Consider the following 23,866-nt stretch of genomic DNA (forward strand, 5'->3'; position numbering starts at 1 on the left):
AGAAACATGGCGGTCCAGCCAGCCAAGTGCACAGCTCATGGAAGATAACAGGAAGCTCTGGGCCTTCACTGGGAATGCAATCACTAATTTCTACTAAAATGCTGCTGAATTCATATCAATTAATGCTCATTATTGAAGAAGTATTTAATACAAACAAATAATAATATTAGTATTTTATGAGAAGGTAGTGAGCCAGTCGTCAGCTGGGACGTCAGAAGGGACGTCAGCAGGGACGTCAGCCAGTGTAAGGAGCACCCCAGTGAAAGAACTTCTATCATGAAAAAGGGAGGAAGTTATTTTGTAACTCAAAGCCTTCAAAAGTAGGCTGGGCCAATCAACAGAGGGGATAAAATAACAAATAATACTAAGATTTTTCCCCAAAGATGATTTCCCAGTGATTTGTTTTATTTTTGTTTTTCTGTAAATTCTTTTGGTTGGAGAACACAAAGACATCTATCTCGCACTCACAATAAACATTCTAGGTCTATTCTATCACCCCACAAAGAAAAAGCTAAAGCACAGGGTCCGAGGGGGCACTGTAGTATCTGGCTGGTGAGAGACTGGACTACATACCTTCTTAGGCCCCCTGAAAACCCCGAGACCCTCTTCCCCTCAGCTCTTACTCACGTTTTTCACCGTGAAATCCCTTATTGTCCATTCTGGAAGAATGATTTCTGATGTCATGGCAACAGTTATATCCCCATAGTTCTGGGTTTGTTTGGAAGGCCAGTATTCCTCACATTTAGTCTAAAACAAAATACAGTATAAATCTAATTTTAATTTGTTAAACACTTTTTGGGGGTTAAACATTTCATAAACTGAGACTGCTAGGTGGCTTGGTGGATAGGGCTCCAGGCCTAGGGACAATAGGATCTGGATTCAAATTTTACCTTAGACAGTTCAGAGCTGTGTAACCCTGGGAAAATCACTTAACCCCTGTTGCCTAGCCCTTGCCAGTCTTCTGCCTTGGAACCGATACTCGGTCTCGAGTCTAAGACAGAATGTAAGAGCTTAAAAAAACACCCTTATTTTGCAAGACAGCACCAGGGATTCAAAGACAAAATAAAGCAGGAGATCCAGGACTAGAGAGGTGATAGTCCCTCATTGTACAAGGCGTGCACTCTGGAGGAAACACCCCAAAACCAAGGGCTTCAATTAATGGCCCAAATCAGAGAATGATCCACAGCAAGATGCCATCACAGATAGAATGACAAATGGGCAGCGACAAAGTCCAGACTCCCATTCAAGGCTCTCCACAGCATGCTCACTGTGAAGTCGATGTTGATTTCAATTAAAGTAAAAATAGCTACAAAAGTCCAACTATTTTAGTGCCTGAGAAGTTGGTGGAGTTGGCAGGTAGTGGGTGGAACTGAGAAAATGAAGAAGCGCAGCTCCAAGACCACCAGAACCCACCCCCAAGATAGAAAATGATCAAGACCATCCAGATGGTCCAGATGGTACAAGTATTAACAGAAATTTAAAAGAAAAAAAAAAGGCTTCACAGAGTCCAAACTAACCATTCCAATCCCGGAAAAAAAACCTCTGAAGTTCTCCACTAACTGGACTCTACCGGCTCAAAGTACAAAAGCCCAGTTCAGTTCCATGAGTGCAATGCTATTTTCTTAGGTTGTTGATGATTTCATTCACCTTGCTGTTACAAGAAATGTTTACAAGAGAATCCCCAAAAATCACTGCAAGAAAATAAGTGAGGAATTCTGGAGAACAAGAGATGTCAGAAATATCTCTCTTTTCTCAAGAGGGAGGAGAAGAACTAACAAGTTGGAGTTGTTGTTGTATAGTCATTTTTCAATTACATTTGACTGAAATCCATGACCCCATCTAGGGTTTTTTGGCAAAGACAAAAATGAAGTGGTTTGCCATTTCTTTCTCCAGCTCATTTTACGGATGAAGAAACTGAGGCAAATGGAGTTAAGTGCCCAAGGTAACACAGCTAATAAGTATATGAGGCCATATTTGAACTCAGGAAAAGGAGGCTACCTACTGTGCCCCCTAGCTGCCCAATAAACTGACAAATTTAGTTGCTTCATTAATTATTTCCAGTTTATCTTATATATATATATATATATATATTATATATATATATATATATTATATATATATATATATATATATATATATGTTTGCATGTTGTTTCCTCCATTAGACTCTGAGTCCCTTTGGGGCATGGACTGTTTTGACTTTTCTTTGCACCCCCAGGATTCAACGCAATGCCTAGCACATTCATTTTTTTTTAAACCCTTACCTTCCGTCTTGGAGTCAATACTGTGTATTGGCTCCAAGGCAGAAGAGGGCTAGGCAACGGGGGTCAAGTGACTTGCCCAGGGTCACTCAGCTAGAAAGTACCTAAGGTCAGATTTTAACCTAGGACCTCCTGTCTCTAGGTCTGACTCTCAACCCACTTAGCCACCCAGCTTCCCCCCTGGCACATTCATAAGTAGGCCCTTCAGAAATTTTTGACAGCTTGACTTAATTGAAAAGAAAATAACAAAATAAAAATGATAAAAATAAAAAGGCGCTATCTAGAAGAGCAAGACATTTCTATTTGTAGAAATAATAATTAAATTCTTTTTTGTGTGTTTTCCTCTTATTTAAGAAATGGAAAAAAAATTCATTTTTGAAATCCTTACAGAAAGGAGGCTGATTTTTTTAAGCTACTTACCCTTCCTTGTTCAACACATTTGGTCAGCATAACAATAGAATAAATATTTTTCTCCCAAACCATACGCCAAAAGTCTCTTAACGTGTTAGGTAAGGGTCCTTGAGTGGCAATAAAGTCTTTCTTGGAGTAGTAGCCCTAAAACAAAAGCAGAGAGACTCATTTTCAATAGGTAAGAGTCACAAAGAAAGACTTAGAAGGGTCATATTGGGGGGAAATGGCGCCATCCCAACCTTGAAGTACTTACTGGCATGTAATTGGCATTAATGTAGTCATCCGTCACCTGTGTTTGGATTGAAAGCTTCACACGGGAAATGTCATCTAGGAAGTCAAAAGAAAATAGTAATCATAGAAGCATTATTGCAGGAAAGTTGTACAAAACATCACAATAGAGCACCATATTTAGAAAAGAGGAAGACACAGCCATGACTTGCTCAAGGATGATTCTCTAAGCCCAGAAAGCTGTGACCTACCCAAGGTGACTCATCCCCAGAGAGAAACATTTCCATCACTCCAATTCCCACTTCCCCCAATCTCCTTTAAAGGAGGCTCCTTTGAGTCTCAGTAAACTGACAAATGGGGGAAATTGCATTGGGTAATTCACAAGGGGAATGACTGCACTGCAAGATGGTGCCATGGACAGAAATGTTGGGCTTGGAGCTAGAAGACTGGAGTTCAAATCCTAGTTTAGACACTTTCTGGCTGTGTGAACCTGAGCAGATCACCTAACTTCTCTCAACCTCAGGTTTTTCATCTGTAAAATGGAAATAATACTGCACAGGGTTGCTGTGAGGATCAAAAGAGTTAACACAAATAAAGGGCTTTGGAAACCCTAAAGAACAATGTAAGTTAGTTATTATTGTTGTTATTATTGTCATTGTTATTGTTGTTGATGTTGTTATTGGATAATAGTTGACTGAACTTCTTGGAATATAAAGGACCCAACACGGCCATGAGTCTCTGAGTATTATCATTGATACAAAAGACTGGCAAAAGTAGCCAAAATAGTTTCAGTAAGTCAAAGGAAACTACTTACATGGAAGGACGTTATTATATCGGTTCTTTCCTCTATTTTCCGGAATCTCAGCTGCAAATTTCGGTTGATTAACACCAATGAGCTTTAGATCCTAAAAAAGAGGAGGGTAGATATTCAAGGCTATATAATCTCTATTGGCAACATCATATCACTACATCATTAACATGGGCTTTGAAGTATCCAGGAACTGCCTCATTACAGGCAAAATGAAGGGAAAGGGTGAGGGCGGAGGGGGTGCTGGAAAAAAAAGCCCTAGAAATAGAGCCAGAGACCCTGAAATGGAACTCCAGAACTGATGCCTACTACATATAACCTTAAGCAAGTCACTTACCTTATTTGGGTCTCAGTTTTAATACCCACAAAATGGTTGGTTTGGGTTGATCCCAAGGGTCCCTCTCAGCTCTAGCCCCAGCATTACTGACTGTGTCTAATGATTTGCCCATTATAAGGCTGCCCAAATGCCTAACCATGTCATGGAGGTGATGTTGGCAAAGCACTCAACCTGGCAGATCCTACCAAAATAGAAAGGCTTCGAATGATAAGCTCAGTGAGAAGTCATAAATCTGTCATCCAAGCATCACCACATGAGCAGAACCTTAACTCCCACTTCTGAACAGTCTTCAGAGATTGATCACGGTCAACCTGAATATTTATTTCATATTCTAAGGCTTATAGAACTGGCAGCTGAAAAGGTCCTTGGTGCCATGGTAGCCAACCCTCTCATTTCACAAGAGCAGAATGTAGGGGCCAAGAGCTACCAAGATGCCCCTGACAAAAGCCCTCTGAGTGCACTGGGAAAGGAAAGTTGTTCACGTCACCACTTTAGCCAACAGGCAGGCCTTCGGGGAGAGGAACTGACTTGTACCCTCAGCCCCCTCCCATCTGAACTGGCAAAGCTTTGCTCCACCACCAAAAAGGAGGGGGCTCCTTTAAATTCAAAAGAGAGAAACAAATTCAAATATAAAATATGCCTCCTCAGAGATACATACTTCATACTCTTCTGCAAAACCACAGTTGGAGTCGGCTTGCTGTTTCTTAAAGTAGGATTCAAAATTCTCCACTTTAATTAATTTGGATCTGAAATGTGAAAGAACTCGTTAGAATTGCCTTTGCTCAGAGATCACTGAAGGTGTGAACCAAAGACACACATGTAAGGGGAATATTTATAATTTACTTACTTTTTAGGTCTTTACCATAAAGGAAGGAAGGGGAAAAAACAGTTAGAAATGTTTTGCTTATACTTAGAGACAAAAAAAACCCCTTAATTATAAACCCAGCCATTAAAAATGTTCATTCTACAAAGAACAATTAACTATATAATTATTAAATTAATAATAATAACAATAATTGTTCATTTTATGTATATTATCATATAATTGTGTTTATTGTATATTTTTTATGTTTATATATGTAAATTATATAATTTTATTATATACATATTTATATATGTATGTCTATAAAATACAAAATCTCGCTAATATCTATGGTATCCCAAAGGCTTTAGTTCAATTTTAAGTAGAGTTTATAACTACATTAAGGATATGAGATACTCTATACCACATATATATATATAAGCTATAAATATGTGCCTAATAAAAGGTATGTTTTTAAAAAAGAAAGAAAGAGAAAAATCCAAGGCAAAAAGGGTTCCCTATAGGAGTAGCAAAGTCATGGAGGGAAAGCACAAGAATGGACCTCAAAAGAACTAGTTCACTATGTGATCTTGGGCAAGCCACTCCCTTCCCTTCTCTAGACCTCAGTTTCCTCATCTGTAAAATTGGAAGAGGACAACGGGGATAGCGTTGGCGCCTCCCTCACAGGGTTAGTGCTATAACAACTATCTGTAACCCCTCCTTCAATAGCACTATAGAAGTAAAACTCTTATTGTTGTGGATGTTAGTTATTATTATTTCCTCATCTGCAAAATGAAGGAAATGGGCAAAATGATTTAGTCATTTCAGAGAAGGTGCTCTTGGCCAGTCAGAATTCCATCTTGCCAATTTCCAGAAGAGTCAAGTCGAGGAAGAAGCAAATTCAAACAGGAGGAGAAAGATGAGGTTCTAGTCCAACCCTCTCATTGAACACATGAGAGGTTCTAGTCCAACCCTCTCATTGAACACATGAGAAAACCAGGCCAGAGAGTAAGAAAAGGAACTCCCCCGGGGAGTAGAATCCCAGTGTCCTGATGCCCAAAGACTCTTTCCACTACAATGTACCACTTCCTCTCAGATCCCTAGGTAGCATTGCCACAAAACTCACTGATCAACAGAAATTAAGCTTCTTCTTTTTGTTGCTCTTGTTGACGAGACAATAGAGAGGTAAAGTGGCGTGGAATTGGGCCACAGGTCTGTGATTTCATCACAGGGAACTAGAGGGAACTCCTAGAGTAGAAACTCCCTTCCTTGATACAAGCAAGTTGCTTATCTGCAATTCAAAGGTGCTTGAGACCCTGAAAAGTTAAGTGATTTGCCCAGGGTCACACAGCTGGTCTGTCCCAATGGCAGCCCATGGTTTTCTTGATTAGTCTGGTTCTTCTTCCATCAAAACTGAAATGCTTCTCTGACTAACTTCATTAGTTTTGTAAAAAGCAAAGTTCTCAGAGTTGGAACAGAAAATAATAGGCTGGAAAGGTCTTTCAGAAGACAGAAAATATGCCGTAGACAACAGGAGTTCTGCAGGATTGGGGGGTGACTTACAATGCTCTTAGATTTAAAGAACAAAACTTCAGATAAACTCACTTAATTTGAGAAAATGACACATCACTATTCTTTGCATCTTTCCTGTTTTTGAAGAAAAGGAGAAAAGAGACCATTACTTAAATATACACACAGAATAAAGACAAGCAAAATAACTCAATGCAGAGAAGTTTCCTCTCTCATTTCTATATTTGAAAAGATAATCACCCTCTGGGTCTGCATTCTACTAAGAGGTAGAATTTTGGCAAAGCTTTGCATATCTGTGGATTCGAAATGAATCATAAAGAGATGACAAACATGGAATCCCTCAGAAGTACAAAAACAGGTACACTGGACATTGTGCCAGCTCAGTCAATGGGTCGGTTTAGGAGAATAGATTTTTATGTCGTATTGTCCCAAAGGTGATAAAAAAAAAATCTGAATTTTTTGGATGAAGAAATGCCATTCCATTTATGTTAACAAAAAAAAGTGCCTTCGGTCTGGACCTAACTCTGAAAACTCTGTTCACTTTTGCAGGTCAGCAACTCATCTCTAATTCAAAGTCTTAGAAAAGCCTAAAAAGTTTAATGACTTGTCCAGGGTCAAACAAAAAGCCAGCAGGTGTCAGAGACAGTGCTTGAATGTGGGTCTTCTTTACTCCCTCTCTCCATGGGGCTGGGGAATTCTTCAGATAAAAACTGTATAATGATTCTTTCCTACGACTCTTATAGAATCTGTGAGTCTGTGTCCAAAGTACTCAGGGAATCACAGCTGCGTAAACTTAGCTCCTCTAACCCCTGACTCCCAGCTGAAGCTTCCCATTCCTGCATGTCTTTGGCCAACTCTCTGAGGGACCCCCAAGCAGGAGAGGAAAGAGAACCCCCCCTCTTTGGCCATGTGGCCATTGGTGACAGCACTGGTAACCTGGGCTTAGGCAAAAAGCTAGAACCTGGCTTCCAGCCCTTTGCTGATGACTCAGCTGGAAGGACCTCTTTCTAGGGGTGACCTAAAAGCATACAGTGTTAAGCTCCAGGCAGCGATGCCAAAACCAAAGTGAGCTATGATACCCGAGGGACCACGGCTTGGACCAAGCACACAAACAAGAGTCACCTTTTCCTCCTCCAGAAAATAAAGCCTCCAACAGCCACAATCACCAGGGCCCCGAAGATACACCCAAAGACAGCGCCGCAGATAACAGCTGTGGGGAAATCAAGTCAGATTAATCATCTATCCTAAATGAATTGTGGGACTCCAGGAGCCCAGGAAATCCCACGGAGGTGGACAAATGCACAAACCACAGACCCTCCACACCTTATCACAGCAACTCAAGAGAAAAAAAAAAGTTGGAACAATGGAAAGAGCACTAGAAGCTTTGGAGCCAAAGGACTTGGGTTCAAATCCTACCTCTGATGGGTTTTGTCCAAGTAACTATGGACAACTGACATTGCTCTCTCTGGAGCCCAGCTCTTCACCCATCAAATTAAAGGTTTCAGATCAGGGGACTCTAATGGTCCCTCCTGTTCTGTATCTCTGACATGGTTGGCCTCTCCATCATTTTAGATGTGATGGCATTACACCTCAAGGCAGCCAGAGGATCAGCTCCCAGGTGGTGGTGAGAAAGATGGATATGGAGGCAGGAACAACTTGGGTTCAAATAGGTAGCCTTGCAGCAAGTCACTTAAATTATCTGAACCTCAGTTTCCCCATATATAAAACAAATTACTTTATACTGAGAAGCAAATTTGCAAACCCTAAAGGATAAATGGTAATGATAAAAAATAATAACTAGAAATTATATAACACTTTTAGGTTTGCAAAGTGTTTCACAGGTATGATCTCAAAGAGAGGTAAAGTGACTCACTCAGCATCACACAATTAGTGTCAGAGGACACATTTAAATTCAGTGTCAGGGGCAGCTGGGTAGCTCAGTGGATTGAGAGTCAGGCCTAGAGACGGGAGGTCCTAGGTTCAAATCTGGCCTCAGCCACTTCCCAGCTGTGACCCTGGGCAAGTCACTTAATCCCCATTGCCTAGCCCTGACCACTCTTCTGCCTTGGAACCAATAACCAGTATTGATTCCAAGTCGGGAGGTGAGGGTTTTTAAAAAAATAATAATAAAAATAAATAAAATAAGAATCATGCAATCCAATGGTCTCATCTTATTAAGGAAACTCAAGACCCAGAGAGATGAAATGATTTACCCAACGTTGCCCAATTGGCAGAATTCTAAACCATCTTATTCCAGGTTATAATACTACTTCTTCCTCCCCAGGAAAGAGTTGAACATACTGTGGATTTTTAAATGGATATGTAGACATTTTAAGTAAAAAATATATGATGTAGAATTTGTCTCTTTTCCCCCAATTTGCTCAGTTTTAAGCCTCCCATACCTGGATTCTGAGGTAAAGAGACAGGATCCGAATAGAGGCTGAATGATACGTAGCTTTCCGTACCGTCAATGAGCCCAGGGTGAAGGCTGTCAAAGGTAATGTTGGTGAAGCCAGCAATACAAGCCCTGTTGATGAAGAGAAGAAGAAACCATATCAACTTCAAATCACAAGAATGATCTGCAAGGAAAACCCTATTACCTTGACCAACAGAGGAAACAAATCTGGAGAAGGGCTGGCCCTGAGGAAACAGCATTCTCTGAGCTGCTGGAGAATCCCAGCTGTTTCTAGCTTTCCTTTGCATCCTCAGTCTGGCATTTCAAGGGCTTCCCAGTTTGGTGGCAGCCAATCCACCCTTTCAGACATATTTCCCATTTCTCCCCTTTCTACATTCAGTGCTACGGCCAAACCAGCCTCCTGCTCCTTCCTGGGCTGAATCACTCATCTCTCGCCTCTGTGTTTTTGTCCAAGCTGTCTCCTGTACTTGAAATGCATTCCCTGGTCCTCTTCTCCTTTAGATTCTTCCTAGCTCAGCACAGGTGTCTTTTTGGACACCCCTCTCACACTTCCTTCAGGCTGCCATGTATCGATCCATCCTTGTACATGGGAGCATCCCCTCCACCACCATAGAGGAGAAGCTCCTTGAAGGCAGGGGCTGTTTTGATGCTGTCTAACTACAGTGCCTAGCACAGTGCTTAGGACATAACAGACTCTTAATAAATGTGCACAGAAGAGAATGGAATGGAATTACCGATAGGAACTGAGGGGTTCCAATTTGCCATTATAATAGCCATCTGTGATCGATTCATTTCCCACAATTACTTCATACTTCAAGCCATCGGAGAGGTCAGAGGCAGCTCTGTCCTCTGTAATGTTCATGAGGTAAGTCACGTAGGTCTTTGAGATTCTTTTCTTGAAATCATCATAGGTGTAGTTCAAAAAGTCAACAGAAGACTTGTTACCACCTAAGTAGTAGACACACAAATGAAACCTTAAAAAAGGCAACAGACTCCTATGAGAACAATGAGAGATGAGAGATTTGGCTCATTATCTAATCTGAATTAAAATGGGCAAATTATTGGGTCTGGGATTAGGGAAGGACAAAATCAAAATCACTATGGAAAATGGGGACATTCAATGGAGAACACTGCATACTAAGTCAGACTTCTTGGAAATACTGGTTAGTTTTACTGAATTTCCCCTCCCCCTTTTTTTTATTTATTATAAACCATGGTATAGCAGATCAAGAGCTGGGTTTGGAGTGAGGAAAGCCTGAGTTTAAGACCTGCCTTTGACATTTAGTGGCTGTTTAACCTTAGGCAAAACATTCAACCTCTCCAGACATCATTTTCCTAATCCATAAATGAAAGGGTTGGACCACATGACCTCTCAAGGACCCTGCCAGCTCTAAATCTATGATTTAGGGAGCATTTAGGTGGTAGGGAATAGGGTACTAGGCTTAGAGTCAAGAAGACCGGAATTCAAATGCAGCCTCAGACACTTATTAACTATATGAGTAAGTCACATAATCTCTCTCTGCCTCAGTTTCTTCATCTGTAAAATGAAGATAATAATAGCACCTACCTCCCAGGGTTGTGGTGAAGATCAAATGAAATAATAATCATGAAATCCTTAGCACAGTGCCTGGCACATACCAAGAGCAATATAAATCTTAGCTATCACCCTCATTATTGTCCTATGAGTGACCATTTGGCACAATACAACAAACCACAGCTCCTTACTTCTTTCTGTGGTAAGGATGACCGCATAAGCTGTTATTGGTCCATGGCTTGCCTCAAACTTGCCAAATTTTACTTTTAATGAATTGTGGTTGATGGGAAAAATATTTGGTAATCCATCTGGAGGTGGTGGGTCTGAAAACAATAAACAACAATAACAAAATCAACTTTATATTAACATCAAAGAAAATGAAGATGCTTTAACATTTTATTTTAGGAAGCAACCCATGACACCTAAAGACTTGCACACAGGGGGTGCTGTCCCATCATGCACCTTAGAATTTTAGAGTTGGAAGGGACTTCAGCAGCCATCCATTCCAACTTGTTCCCTTCCATAACCTATCCAACAAATGATCAATTTGTTTAAAGTTGGTATCAGCTAATACCCTAGTTCAAGGGACAGGGGTTGCCCTGGTATCTTTCTCTTTCAGCTTCCATCTCCTCCTCTGGACTGACACTGCTAAATATCCTCCCACCCCAAAACTGTAAACTCCCTATGCTGTGAAATGAAGTTTCTCCAGAAGAAAGGCAGCTGTCACATTCTATTCTATCATGAGCCCCCATTGTGTATTTCCCATTAGAACCTAATACTATATTAACCAAAGCATTTAATGAAAATTAAAAATAAGAATAAAACATTTAAATAACTTTCTACCCACATATCCAAATCACCTTTCCAATACACAAAGTAAATCTGGGGAGAAGAGTAGACACACACTTAAAGTCCCAGGGCAATAAGGCACATGCAAAAGGAATACATATGATTAGAGAAGCTCACAACTCAGGAATTACAGATTTCTACATCCTCTTTCTTTTTCAGGAACTGTTCATAAAAGTTCCTTGATGATGGCAGTTTCTATATGAACAATGCTTCCACTGGTAAACTGAGTTGATCTATGCTGTGCTGGACTAATACCTCACCAGGAACAGCATCTCAACTGGATGAATTAATCCAGTCGGCTGCTTCTTTGATGCTATACCTCTAAGATATCCCCCCATCCCTGGGCTTGCTTCACAATAACTATGATGTCCATCACTCAAGCTTCAGGTTTAGCTGATATCTTTAGCTAAAGTCATATTAGGCCCTTTTAGGAAAAGGAAACAACCCTCATCCTACTGTTGGCAAAAAGTGTCAGAACTCTGCTCTGAAGAATTCTTCTTGTGGGTTTAGTTTGTGTCCTGCAACTTTGCTAAAGTTGTTGATTATTTCCACTAGCTTTTTAGTTGATTCTCTAGGATTCTTTAAGTAGACCATCATATCATCCACAAAGAGTGATAGCTTTTTCTCTTCATTGCCAATTTTAATACCTTCAATTTATTTTTCTTCTCTAATTGCTACTGCTAGTGTTTCTAGTACAATGTTAAATAATAGAGGTGATAATGGGCATCTTTGTTTCACTCCTGATCTTATTGGGAATGCATCTAGTTTATCCCCATTGCAGCTGATGCTGGCTGATGGTTTTAGATAGATATTGTTTATTATTTTTAGGAAAACCCCTCCTATTCCTATACTTTCTAGTGTTTTCAATAGGAATGAGTGCTGTATTTCGTCAAAGGCTTTTTCTGCTTCTATTGAGATAATCATGTGATTTTTGTTGGTTTGCTTGTTGATATGGTCAATTATGTTCAACAGCTGAGATGGCGACGCAGCAAAGCACTGTGGAGTGCTTAGGGCATGTTGGAGCACAAAAGACAACATGGCCATTCAATGCAGCTGAGGAAGTCTCCAGGTGTAACGACTTTTCGTGCCACTGGACCCAGGCTTCCAATGCCGAGAGAGTGGGACTGTCTCTGTGCATCGACTTTTCCACTTAAATCTCCTTCATGCACAAGTGTCTTTGTGCACACTCATCTATCATAGATGAAAACGCACAAAGACAATTGTCATCCTCGGTTACCGAGAGACTACTACTACTCTAGCACTTCTCAGGTGCAATACAGAGAAATATCTTGCCTTCTCTTCTCTCTTCTTCTTAGCAGCAGATTGAAGTAAGGAGCAAAATATAGTCTCTCTAGTCCTTCTTCTTGTTTTTAGCAGTAAGCCATATATAAATAATTAGTAACTATCTTGCCGTATGCAAATCAGCAACTGCTTTCTTTAGGTGGCTCAGAAACTACTTTTCTTAGAATACTAAAGCACTTGTGACCCAGACAAGTGAACTGTCAAGGGTCATCCTCCTTATAGCTATATTTCATAGAAGTTTGATTTCCCACAGAATTACCCTCACAAGAACCCTTGATTCCTTCAAACGATGCCATCAGGTCTTTCAAAACACAACGAGAAATAAAGTAGAGGAGACCAGGTTGGGGACGAGGGTGGGCAGGGAAAAGGAGTGTGGCTGGGAGAAGACGAGAACAGCTACTAACAGCTTGGCTGACCAAAGCCACTGAATCTTTTCCCACACTTTTTCAGGGGACAAATAGATGCCCATCACAACATTTCTACAACCCACCTGTGATACTAGTTCGGCAAACATTCCATTTGGGGAAACTCTCTCCTCCACAGGACAGAGTGGTGAGGCTGATGTCATAGGAGGTAGAATAATTTAAATGTGCCACATAGGTTCCATTTAAGTCATCAGACAAATACATTGAATAGCAGGGTGGGAGACTTATTTCCCTGCTCCACTCCCCACTACGGATAGTCATATTGAAGCCACGGTTCATGCCAGGGGGACAGGGCCATCTTAAAGTGAGGGTTGATTGCTTGGGCACTGGATTGCACTTAAGGAAAGCCACAGATGCAGCATCTGGAAAGAAAAATAAGAATTCTGAATTTTTTCCATTCTGAATTGAAGCCAAAGAAATATGAATGTTAATTGCATGGCCTATCACATAAGGAACGTCAAGGCCACCCAACTGAACCTGAACAGGAATCCCCTCAAAAGCATCAATGACAAATGGTCATCTAGTAAGGTAAGACTTAAAGTAACAAGAAATTCAATCCCTCCCAAGGCATCCCATTCTACTTTTTTAAAGTTCTGATTTTAAAGACATTTTGTTCCCAAATTAAACCAAAATCTGTCTCTCTCTAGCTTTTACTCCTTGCTACTAGTTCTTCTTTCTGGGAACAAAGAAGTCAAATCCCTCTTCCACATGAAAGCTTCTCCAATACAGTAGGGCCCAATTCCTACAGGAGATATGTTCCAAGACCTGCCACAGAGGGTTCAAACTGCAGCTATAAGCAAACACCTGCTGATCCCCATATTCGTGTGCTCTTCTTTCCTTCTCTTGACCCTCAGCACATTCATCTGTGGCTTCTCAACCCTCCACCCCCAAAAGAAAAAAACCTTAAAAAAGCCAAAGTGGAAACAGTTCCTGGCCAGGAATAGAACACTGCTTTGGGGCAGACCTCCAGCATTTTGGGTTGACCAAGAACAACTGAAAACTGAGAGAACAAAACTACAAGTAAGGGTGCCCCACTGTACTTGAATACAGCTATCAAAATCCTCTGAATCTTCTCTTTGCCAGGCTAACTTTTGCCAGTTTCCTCAACCAAAACTTACATGGCTTTGTCTCCAGTATCCTCGTCATCCCTCATGGCTCCCCCAAGTATGCTCTATGCCTTACTAATATTCTTCCTAAATTAATGCCCCAGAACAGAAAACAATACTGCCAATATGGTCTGAGACGGACAAAAGAGTACACGACTGTCCTATGATAGGACTGCAACCAAAAGTTGCCAGCAATAATTGGAAAATACAAGAATATACAATTAACATAACTTTAGAGGAAGAAATGTAGTACAGGGGAATACGTTCTGGCTTTGGAATCAGAGAATTTTCGTTCAAATCTAACCTCTGATGCTTCATACCTATGTGACATTAAGCAACTCACAATCTCTCTCAGCTAGAAGAAAATAACTAAACGCCAAAACAGATATCTTGGAAGTTAAAAAAAAAACTTTTTTTAATAAAATTGAAAGAAAAATTTTAATAAATAAAGCTAGAAGCTATTTTTTAAAGACTAGATACAGAAGCCATTATCTAATTGTATTTTTTTAGACAAGAAGTAGTAATGGGTGACTAAAAAAGCCAAAACCCAAAGTTTGGGGACTTATTTTTTTAAGTGTTGTACACCATTTCTCACCTCCATGCCTTTACAATGACTGCCCCCCAAGAAGGACTCTCTCCTCCCCATTGCTTCTTAGAATTCCTGGCTTCTTTCAGAATCTTAGCTCAAGTACTATTTTCTATAGATCTTTCCCAGGCCCCCCTCTAAGGTTACCTTGTATGCATCCAGTATATGGTGTTTGTGTACATGTTATCTCTTCCCTTCAAATGAAAACTCCTTGAGGACAAGAATGTTTTTTCTACGTCTTCTTTTTAATCCCTCTACCTAGCACAATGGGGGCGGCCAAAGTTTATAGAGTACTGGTGCTCAAGTCAGGAAGACTCATCTTCATGAGCTCAAATCTGGTCTCAGACATTTATTGCCCAGACCCTGGGCAAGTGCCTTAAATCTCCTCATTTGTTAAAATGAACTGGAGATGAAAATGGAAAACCCCTCCAGTATCTTTGCCAAGAAAATTTCAATGGGGTCATGAAGAGTCAGACACGACTGAAAAATAACTGAACAATACCACTCCCAATAACCAGCACAGAGTCTGGCACATGGAAAGAGATGACTAATTGCTGGATGAACAACTGATTACCACAGAACTAATAAGGCAGGATAGTCACAAGTCTATAATCAATCAATTCAAGAAACAAATAAAATGCCTTCCATGTGCCAGGCACTGAGCCAGATGTTCAGGACAAAGAGTAACTGAACAGTCTCTACCCTCAAGATATTTGTATTCCACAAAAGGAGATATAACCCAAAGCCAAAAAAAAATATGCAAAATATTATTAAGAGGCTAAGAGTAGTTAACAACTGAGGGAAATCAAACAAAATGCTAGAAAATCTTTATTTTCACTTTATATGCATGCATCCACACCCACATGTGTGTATACACATTTATATGTACATTTTATATATATAAATAAAATATCTGTGACAGACTTAAAGCTAACAATGCAGAGGACTCAAGTTTTTCTACCCCAGGTAGGACCTGTGAAGATTAAATTTAACACTTCCCTGATTATAACAATGAAAATATTTAACTCTCCCCTGATTGTGAAGATTAAATTATAACCCCTATCTATTTTTTGGTCATATATAGCTATAAGACCAAATATAGCTATAAGGAGGATGACCCTAGAGTACTTAAAAGTTAAGTATGGAGATCTACCCATTTTTAGATTTTATCACCAAGGATGCAAACACCCCATTTCACACATTGAGTGGGGAAGGTCTGTGACCCACATGTGTGATAGTGGATGATGAATCAGAGTCTACTGGCTGCCTTCTGGGTAGTCCTAAAACAAAGCATCAACTGTGATCAGTAGATGTAAAATTAGGAAAAGGTACAGGAAGTGACACAAAAGAAGTGTCTTGAAAAGGAGCTGTTACTTCCTGTGAGATCCAGTTCTTCATTTTTTGGAAGTGGAGACAAGATAATTCTTCATTCTTTGATCTGATGACTGGACCTGGGACCCTGTTCCTGATTGGACTCATACGTCACAGTGAGTGAAAATCTAACTCTTAACTGCTGGTTTTTCTCTGAAAAGACTGGCCTCAGGAAAGACCTATATTCTTGAGAAACTTCCTAGGTCCTCAGCTTTGCCAAGGCTGGCTGAAACTAATTCTCCCTGCCTGGAGGGGCTAGGAGGAAATTACTTAGTGCTCAGGCTAGATATCTTACCTTATCCTCTCTCTGACTTCTTACTTCACTCTCTCTACATTTTGTAAATAAATTGTAAATAAAATCTCTTTGGAATTAATTAAATTCCTGGCAACCACACTCTTACATAATCAAGTCCAACCTTTTAAAAATTAGCCCCATTTCCCCCTTACACACCTAAGATGTGCCCTATAGGAAGGCAGGGATTCTACAAGGCAGAGGTGGGAAGGGAATATATGCGGGATGTAGGATTTTCTGAAAACAAAGTAGGAATGACAACCGAAATGAACCAAGTCAACAAGGAAGGCACTCAGTCATGGTGGAGCAGATAGTGATTAACTTTAAAGGAGAACCTCTGGAACAACTCACCTGTACAGAAGAATTCATGGACAGGCTCTCCCTGAAGAGCATCCTCTCCGACTTGAGAATAGATGATGACTTCATAAGAAGTACCAGGGCTCAGGCCAGTGATTGTAGTATTTCTGACCTTTGATGTCCGGTTGATGAATTTTGGTATTGGGCTGATGGACTGTCCCTCAACAAGAATGATGAAATAGGTGTAGTCGGTGGAGGCAATGTCAGGTTCTTGCCAGTTTATGATTACATCTGTGGTACTGATGTTTGAAAAACTGATGGTGGACACTGGGCTAGGTCCTTGACAAATAAAAGGTAGTTAATGAATTAGACTTATGGAATCACACATACTTGTGCTTGGGTTAGTTTTGTGGCTCTACCCCCAACCCTTGCTTCCTTAATCCCTCGCTCACTTCTCAGGCCTTTGCAATCTTTTCCTCCCACTACATTCCTCTAGTGAATCGGTTCTGTGGAAGTGATCAATGCTCAGCATTTTCTCATTCCTCACTCTACTGAGTTTCTCTGAATAGTTTGATACCCGTGATCAACCCTTTCCTCCCTAGATACTGTTCCATCCTGATTCTCCTACTCCCTCCCTGACTACTTTTTGTCATCTCTGTCTGCTGAATCATCATCCACCTCCAACCACCTAAGCATGACTGTCCCTCAGAGAACCCTCCTAGGCCTTCTTCTATTCTCTCTCTACTGTCTCCCCTTCTCTCACTCCAGCCCCCTCTACATCTGCTCCAATGGGTTCATCTCATTGCAGATGGCAACTTTAATGTCTCTCCAGTATTCCAGACTCATATCATCAATTGCCTCCCCAATATATTCTGGGGATGTCCCATAGAATTTCAGCATCTTAAAGATAGAAATCATCTTTACCTCCACACCCCAAAAAAAAGGAAACCTTTCCTATTTCCAAAATTTACCTATTTCTGATGTGGATCCCAACATTCTCTCAACCATGCTGTTTTGTAATCTCGGCTATCTTTGATTTTTCCTCCTCTTTCATTATTCATATCAAATCAGTCACCAAATCTTCACACTATCCTTCATTCATCTCCTCTCTCTTCACATGGTTTTTAGCCTAGTTCAGGCCCACCACTCCCTAAACACAGCAATAGCCTCCTTAATGATCTTTTTGCTTTTTTTTCTCCTCAACCTTCTGAAGTTCAGAAGTTCCAAATTCAAGAGATTGACAGCCTCAGTCTCCCCAGCAGTAGAAATTATGTATGTGAGTGTGAACATGTGGGTGCCACCACATCCAGACCTTGAACCATCTTCCTATGGACCAACTCTGGCTCAAAAAACTTTCCTTGACTCCTATTATCTCTAGAGTAAAATGCCAACACCTCATCCTAGCTTTATGGCTTTCAGCAGCCTGGAATCTCCTCTCTACACCCAGTCACCGAGGCTATTGCTAGCCCTGACTCCACCGATGCCTGGAATGCACTGAAGTCTTCATATCTTCCTCTCAGAATTCACTTTTTCCTTCAAGCTTCAGCTCAGATGTCAGCTCCCCATAAAAGCTTCCCTGACCCCACCATCCTGAACCCCAGCTGTCAGTGGCCTCTCCCTTCTTCCATTCTCCTAGGATTACACCTGGTTTGAGTAGATGCTTTATTCCACCTAAGGAAACAGGTATGTTAGCTCCTTGAGGGCAGCAACAATTTTGTCTTCATATCCACAGAGCCTGGCCCAAGCCCTCACTCCTACTACTCAATAAATGCTGCTAGAATGGAAAATTCACTCTTCTCTCCTATAGCTGAAATCTGCTTCAACCAACCTAAATGGTGTTCTACCAGGACAATGAAATTCTCAATGAAGGTATTTACAAGGAAAGACATGCTGAGAAACTCACTTGTATACACAGCTTTCGACACGGGACTCCCTTTCGTCCCATTTCCCACTTCTGGATAGATGGTGACATTATAGAGTGTCCCGGGTATCAGACCTTTAATGGTCTTGTTGAGGGAGCTAGTGGTAAGGTTAAAGATAGACGATCCGTTTTGTTTTACGAGCAGGTGATAGCGATACCCTGGGGATGCACTGTCCTCGTTCTGCCATTTTAAGTGTATTGTAGTTGTGTTAACACTTACAACTTCAATGTCAGAAATGGCACTTGGTTCTAAAGGGAAGTAAAAAAGAGGAAAGGTGAGCGGAGGGATGGACATGATGATGAATACCATCCCCACCAAAAGCAAAGAGATTAATGGATGAATTTCACAGCCACAGAGGAGAGGCAGCATTTGGTGTTTGTTGTCATTACTGCACAAACGGTCTCTCATTTCATCTATGCTGGGAAATCCTGATATGGAAACTCCCTCCCCTAAGCAAGTCACAGCAAAAGCCTCTGACTTCCTAGGTCATAGGCTCCTATTTTAAACCTGAATGGGACCTTCAAAGTCATCTGAGCCAACCTCTTCATTTTACAGATGAAGAAACTGAGGCTCAGCAAGGTTAGGGAATTTGTCTGAAATCACACATATTTTAAGTGGCCAAGTTAATAAAGATTTCCCAGCATTTTGCCTGATTTTGCTCAGATACTTCCAAGTGGCTATGTAACCCTGGGCAAGTTTATCTCTGTTGCCCTGATAATAACAGCACCTACTTCCAAGGATTGTTGTGAGGCTCAAATGAAATAATATTTGTAAAGCACTTGGCAGTATCTGACACATAGTAGGTGCTATATAAATGCTTATTCTCTCTCTCTCCTCTAATAAAATAATCAGAAAACCAATTGATTGGCATAATTTTTTTCAATACATGCATGAAGAACTTTAGTTAACAAACCCAGTCTATACTAGAACCTTCCTCCACTGTCTCATGGCCTGAAGATGAATCTGGGTTCTTGGAATTTCTGAGGGAGCTGCAATGAACTCTAGTAGGCCATGTCAAACTTCAAAGTCTTTGACTCTGGACCCAAGGAGGGATTCCATGACCACCTCTGGGGCCAAGAGAGCAACTTTCATAGAAAACAGTCACTGAGAAGCCAGCCAAATATATATAAGTGTTCTCTCTCTCTCTCTCTCTCTCTCTCTCTCTCTCTCTCTCTCTCTCTCTCTCTCTCTCTCTCTCTCTCTTCTCTCTTCTCTCCTCTCCCTCTCTCTCTCCCTCTCTCTCTCTTGCTTTCTCTCATTCTCTCTCTCCATATTGTGATAAGGAAATCACTTTAAAAGACTGATATATATTAATTTAAGGTTGCCAAGGAATTCAGCTATGTAATTCCTTAATGAAAACTCAATAATGGTATTTACCATTGAAAACCAAAGTTTTCAATAATGAAAATTTATGGAGTTTAATTACAAACAGGAGGAAGAAAAGTATGAGAGAGAGAGAGAGAGAGAGAGAGAGAGAGAGAGAGAGAGAGAGAGAGAGGAATAGGGCTTAAATACCCCCTCTGTTTAGGCTGGGCCAAAAGGCCCAAGCCCTTAGATAGCTGAGGCAAAGGAAAGAGATCAGTCCCTATCACTCACATGACCAAAATGGAGAAACAGTCTCAAGGGCCTCCACCTCCAGCTTCCTTCAGAGCAAGCTTCTCAGAGCACAACCTCTCAGAGCAAAAACTCTCCCACCACCCTTAGTCCTCAGACCCTGCTATCTTTAAGGAAACCATCCAAGTTCCCTCCCCTCAGTTCTCACATCTACCAATCACTGTCCATGTCTTCCCTGTGCCAATGGTGGCTCTAGCTTAACCCAGGACCGCCCAGAGGTCTGTGGCTTTGCACATGTCTGTTGAAGGTCATATTCTCAAATAATTAAATTTTGATCTATGCTGCAGCCCTTCCTAAATCCTGTTAGGACAGAGTAGGGTGGAGATTGTATCAATTCTAAAATCAATCATGACTCAAAGAACTTCCTGTTCTATGCTTAAGCATAGGTCAAAGCCCTTTCCATTGTTCAGCAAAAGGTTTCTGTCCTAAAGTAATCTTAGGTAGGGAGGAGAAGGACCCTCCCTACCTAATGTTGGAAATGGGGAAATTTCCAACATTCATAAGTCTAAGAAATTTTAAGGTTTACTATATATATATATATATATATATATATATATATATATATATATATATATATAAAGATTCTTTAACACTTACCAGTAGTTTGTTCCAATGTTTGAGAGCCTCCTTCCCTTCCATCCGGAGCTTGAGGAAATATTTCAATATGATAAAGGGTTCCAGGTATTAAGTCTGTAACTAGAAGCTGTTTTTTTTTGTATGTCCCATTATGGGAGAACGAATGGTTCATGAAGTCTTTAACAAGGATCCTGAAGAAGGAGGCCTCACTGCTCCAAGCTAAGTCAATGCTGGTTGTGTTGAAACTCTGTACTCTAAAGTCTGAAACCGGATGGGGTGCTGTGGGCAGGAAAGAGGGACCTTGGGTCACAGAGAGTCAGAAGCTTGATGTTTGGGAGGAAGAAGACAGCTCAGGCAGCCAAGGCTGGAACTCCCCACCCTTCTCATTGCCCAACTGGTGGCCTAAAGACCATGATGTGGTATAGATAGATGAACACCTGGAGGCAGATGACCTCATCCATTACAGAATCTCAGAATGGAAGGGACCTGATAGGCCATGGGGGCCAACCCATACCAGAAGAAGACTCCCTCCCCAACAACATACTGACAAGGGATTACTCAGTCAGTCTCTGCTCAAAGCCCTCCAAGGATGGAAAACACCACAACCAACCTAGGCATCCCATTCCCCTTTGGGATAACTCTTTATCATCATTATTACTATTACTCTTATTATCACCTGTGAAGATTGGATTTGGCTATCTCCTGATTATAACAATGAAGGTACTTAGCTCTTCCTTTATTGTGAAGATTAAATTGTAATCCCCTGTCTATCTTTAGATTTTAATCCTCAAAGTGTTAACTCAGTCTTTAAAGTTGATCTACCCATTTTAACTACAAAAAGGTGTTAACTAACAAAAAAGGCGTTAACTAACTAAAAAGATGTTAACTAAACAAAAAAGGTGTTAACTAACCACAAAAAGGTGTTAACTAACTACAAAAGGTGTGAACACCCATTTCATACATTGAGTGGGCAGTCCTGGAGAGGAGCGTCTGCTGTGATTAGTAGATGTAAAAATTTAGGGAAGGTGGCACAAGAGAAAAAGGTCTTTAAATAGAGGAAACAGGGGCACACAAGGATCAATTCAAAATCACTCAGTCACTCGGAGGAGAGACTGGAAGACAGGCACTCAAACTTGGAGTGAAGACACTTGGCTATGGAACTGGACCCTTGGAGGACCTCATGCAGGAGACCTCAGACTGCTTTCCTTTTAAATGGTCACCGAGGTGAGTGTAAGGGCTGACTGGAGGTGTGAACCTCTGAAAAAGGCCCATCTTCTTGAGATTCCTTTTCCCTGATTAGGGCCTTCAAATTTCTACCTGGCTCACAGAAATCTGGAGTCTGTTCTTGTTTGTTTCGTGTTCATGTTCGTTCACACTCTCTCTCTCTCTCTCTCTCTCTCTCTCTCTCTCTCTCTCTCTCTCTCTCTCTCTCTCTCTCTCTCTCTCTCTCTCTCCCTCCCTCCCTCCCTCCCTCTCTCTCTCCTTCTCTTTTTCCTTCCCTTAATATCTTCCCTCTATTGTAAAATAAACTACCATAAATTCCATTTACTTTAGTAATTCATTTTGGGATTTCGAAAATCAAATCCCTAGCAAACACCTATTAAATATTCAGTCCAACCATAATTAAAAATAAGACACCTCACTTTAACTTTTTATAAAGTTCCTATTTATATCATCATCATCATCATCATTAATCATTAATCAGGTATGACAAGTCTAAACTTTCCTCTTTGCAACTCTATCCACATCACCTAATTCTGTCCTCTGGAGCCAAGAAGTCCAAGTCTCTTCATTTTTCATGTACTAGCCCTTCAAATTTTGAAAAATAGCCATTATGTTCCCTCTAAATCTTCTCTTTTAGGGGCTCCACAGTCCCACTTTCTTCAACTAACCTTCAGATGGCAGGAACTCAAGGCTTTCACTATCCTGGTCATCTCACTCCAGACAATTTCCAGTTTACCAAAAAGATGGTGTCCAAGAGTGAACACATAAAGGGGGAGGGGGTGGAATTGGGGCCATAAAAACCATGAATAATCTAGACCAACTGCACACTTCTCAAGACACCACCCTTAAAAAGAAAATTCCACTTCTTCAATTCACCTCAATCTAATAAATTTACTAAACCCCAACTACATATCAGACATCAAGCTGGGGAGTGGGAACACAAATAAATGAATGAATGAATAAGTAAATAAATAAATGAATGAATAGATAGATAGATAGATAGATGAATAGATACATGAATAAATGAATGAACAAATGAATGAATGAATGAATAAGTAAATAAATGAATGAATAAATAGATAAATGAACTTTGTAAAAAAAATAAAATAATTTTTTAAATTAAACCTTGTAAGATTATTATAGCTCTTCTTCATTCTAAACATACAGATTACAGTAGATCATTAGTCCTACAAGGCCTGAAACCATTTAGTTTTTTGTCTTGGTATATCCAGCACCAAGGACAGAACCTTGTACAGTGTAGATAATAAATGTCTATTGATTTCAATTAAGCAAACAGCATGTTACTTTGTATGAACTAAATTTTGCAACTGTCACAAATGATTAGATTTTCTTTGGATGGAGGATCAGCCCATCTGTTTTCTACACAGCAGGTCAATAAAAAGACGAAGGAGAAAGAAGGTAGCACCATACAGAGGTCAACCAGACCACAATTCTTCAGGCAAATGATGAAAAAACTCCCTGAGAGGTATCTTCTCTCTACGTCAGAGCTCAAGCTTTGGGTCCATTGCTTTTGCTTTCTTGCTCAGCATTGGCATGTTCACCAGTAGGAATGGAGAGATCCTAGCCAATGAAGAGAGGACTTACCTGTGTAAGCCTGGGTAAAGGCTGGCTGGCCTTCAGGATCATGGTTCCTTTTGGGATACACTGTGAAGTTATATAATGTGCTAGAATAGAGCTCTGTGATGGCAACATGAGTAACATTAGAATTCTGGTCAAAGGAATGGCCATCCCCAGCAACGTGTATTCTATATGTATAGCTGGATGATGAGTTATCACTGTTCTCCCATGTCAAATTCACTCCAGTATCACTGATTTCCACAATTTGGAAATTAATAACTTGACTCGAATCTGTCAAAAATGAAAACATGAAATTAGCCATGTAACCAGCAGGAAATAAGAAAGATCCATTTTGATTCAGTGCCTGTATCCAGTCTAATATAATATAAGTCATTCCT

The 23,866-nt window shown here is 40.5% G+C and overlaps 1 protein-coding gene across 1 annotated transcript in view; it reads right to left on the bottom strand.

Annotated features, from left to right (window-relative positions):
* PTPRJ (protein tyrosine phosphatase receptor type J) overlaps positions 1 to 23,866 on the bottom strand; it is a 160,847-nt gene that overhangs the window by 5,027 nt on the left and 131,954 nt on the right. The window contains exons 7-22 of the mRNA XM_056803779.1: positions 23,496 to 23,759; positions 20,688 to 20,945; positions 18,458 to 18,724; positions 16,609 to 16,893; positions 12,968 to 13,264; positions 10,518 to 10,649; positions 9,527 to 9,740; positions 8,779 to 8,903; positions 7,499 to 7,586; positions 6,452 to 6,493; positions 4,892 to 4,900; positions 4,703 to 4,790; positions 3,714 to 3,804; positions 2,925 to 2,998; positions 2,681 to 2,815; positions 618 to 747 (exon numbers count right to left, since the gene is read on the bottom strand). Of these exons, the coding sequence (XP_056659757.1) occupies positions 618 to 747; positions 2,681 to 2,815; positions 2,925 to 2,998; positions 3,714 to 3,804; positions 4,703 to 4,790; positions 4,892 to 4,900; positions 6,452 to 6,493; positions 7,499 to 7,586; positions 8,779 to 8,903; positions 9,527 to 9,740; positions 10,518 to 10,649; positions 12,968 to 13,264; positions 16,609 to 16,893; positions 18,458 to 18,724; positions 20,688 to 20,945; positions 23,496 to 23,759 (2,499 nt within the window). The remainder of the gene's footprint in view (positions 1 to 617; positions 748 to 2,680; positions 2,816 to 2,924; positions 2,999 to 3,713; positions 3,805 to 4,702; positions 4,791 to 4,891; positions 4,901 to 6,451; positions 6,494 to 7,498; positions 7,587 to 8,778; positions 8,904 to 9,526; positions 9,741 to 10,517; positions 10,650 to 12,967; positions 13,265 to 16,608; positions 16,894 to 18,457; positions 18,725 to 20,687; positions 20,946 to 23,495; positions 23,760 to 23,866) is intronic.

The sequence above is a fragment of the Monodelphis domestica genome, chromosome 6 (assembly GCF_027887165.1).
Source record: "Monodelphis domestica isolate mMonDom1 chromosome 6, mMonDom1.pri, whole genome shotgun sequence".
Lineage (NCBI taxonomy): Eukaryota > Metazoa > Chordata > Mammalia > Didelphimorphia > Didelphidae > Monodelphis > Monodelphis domestica.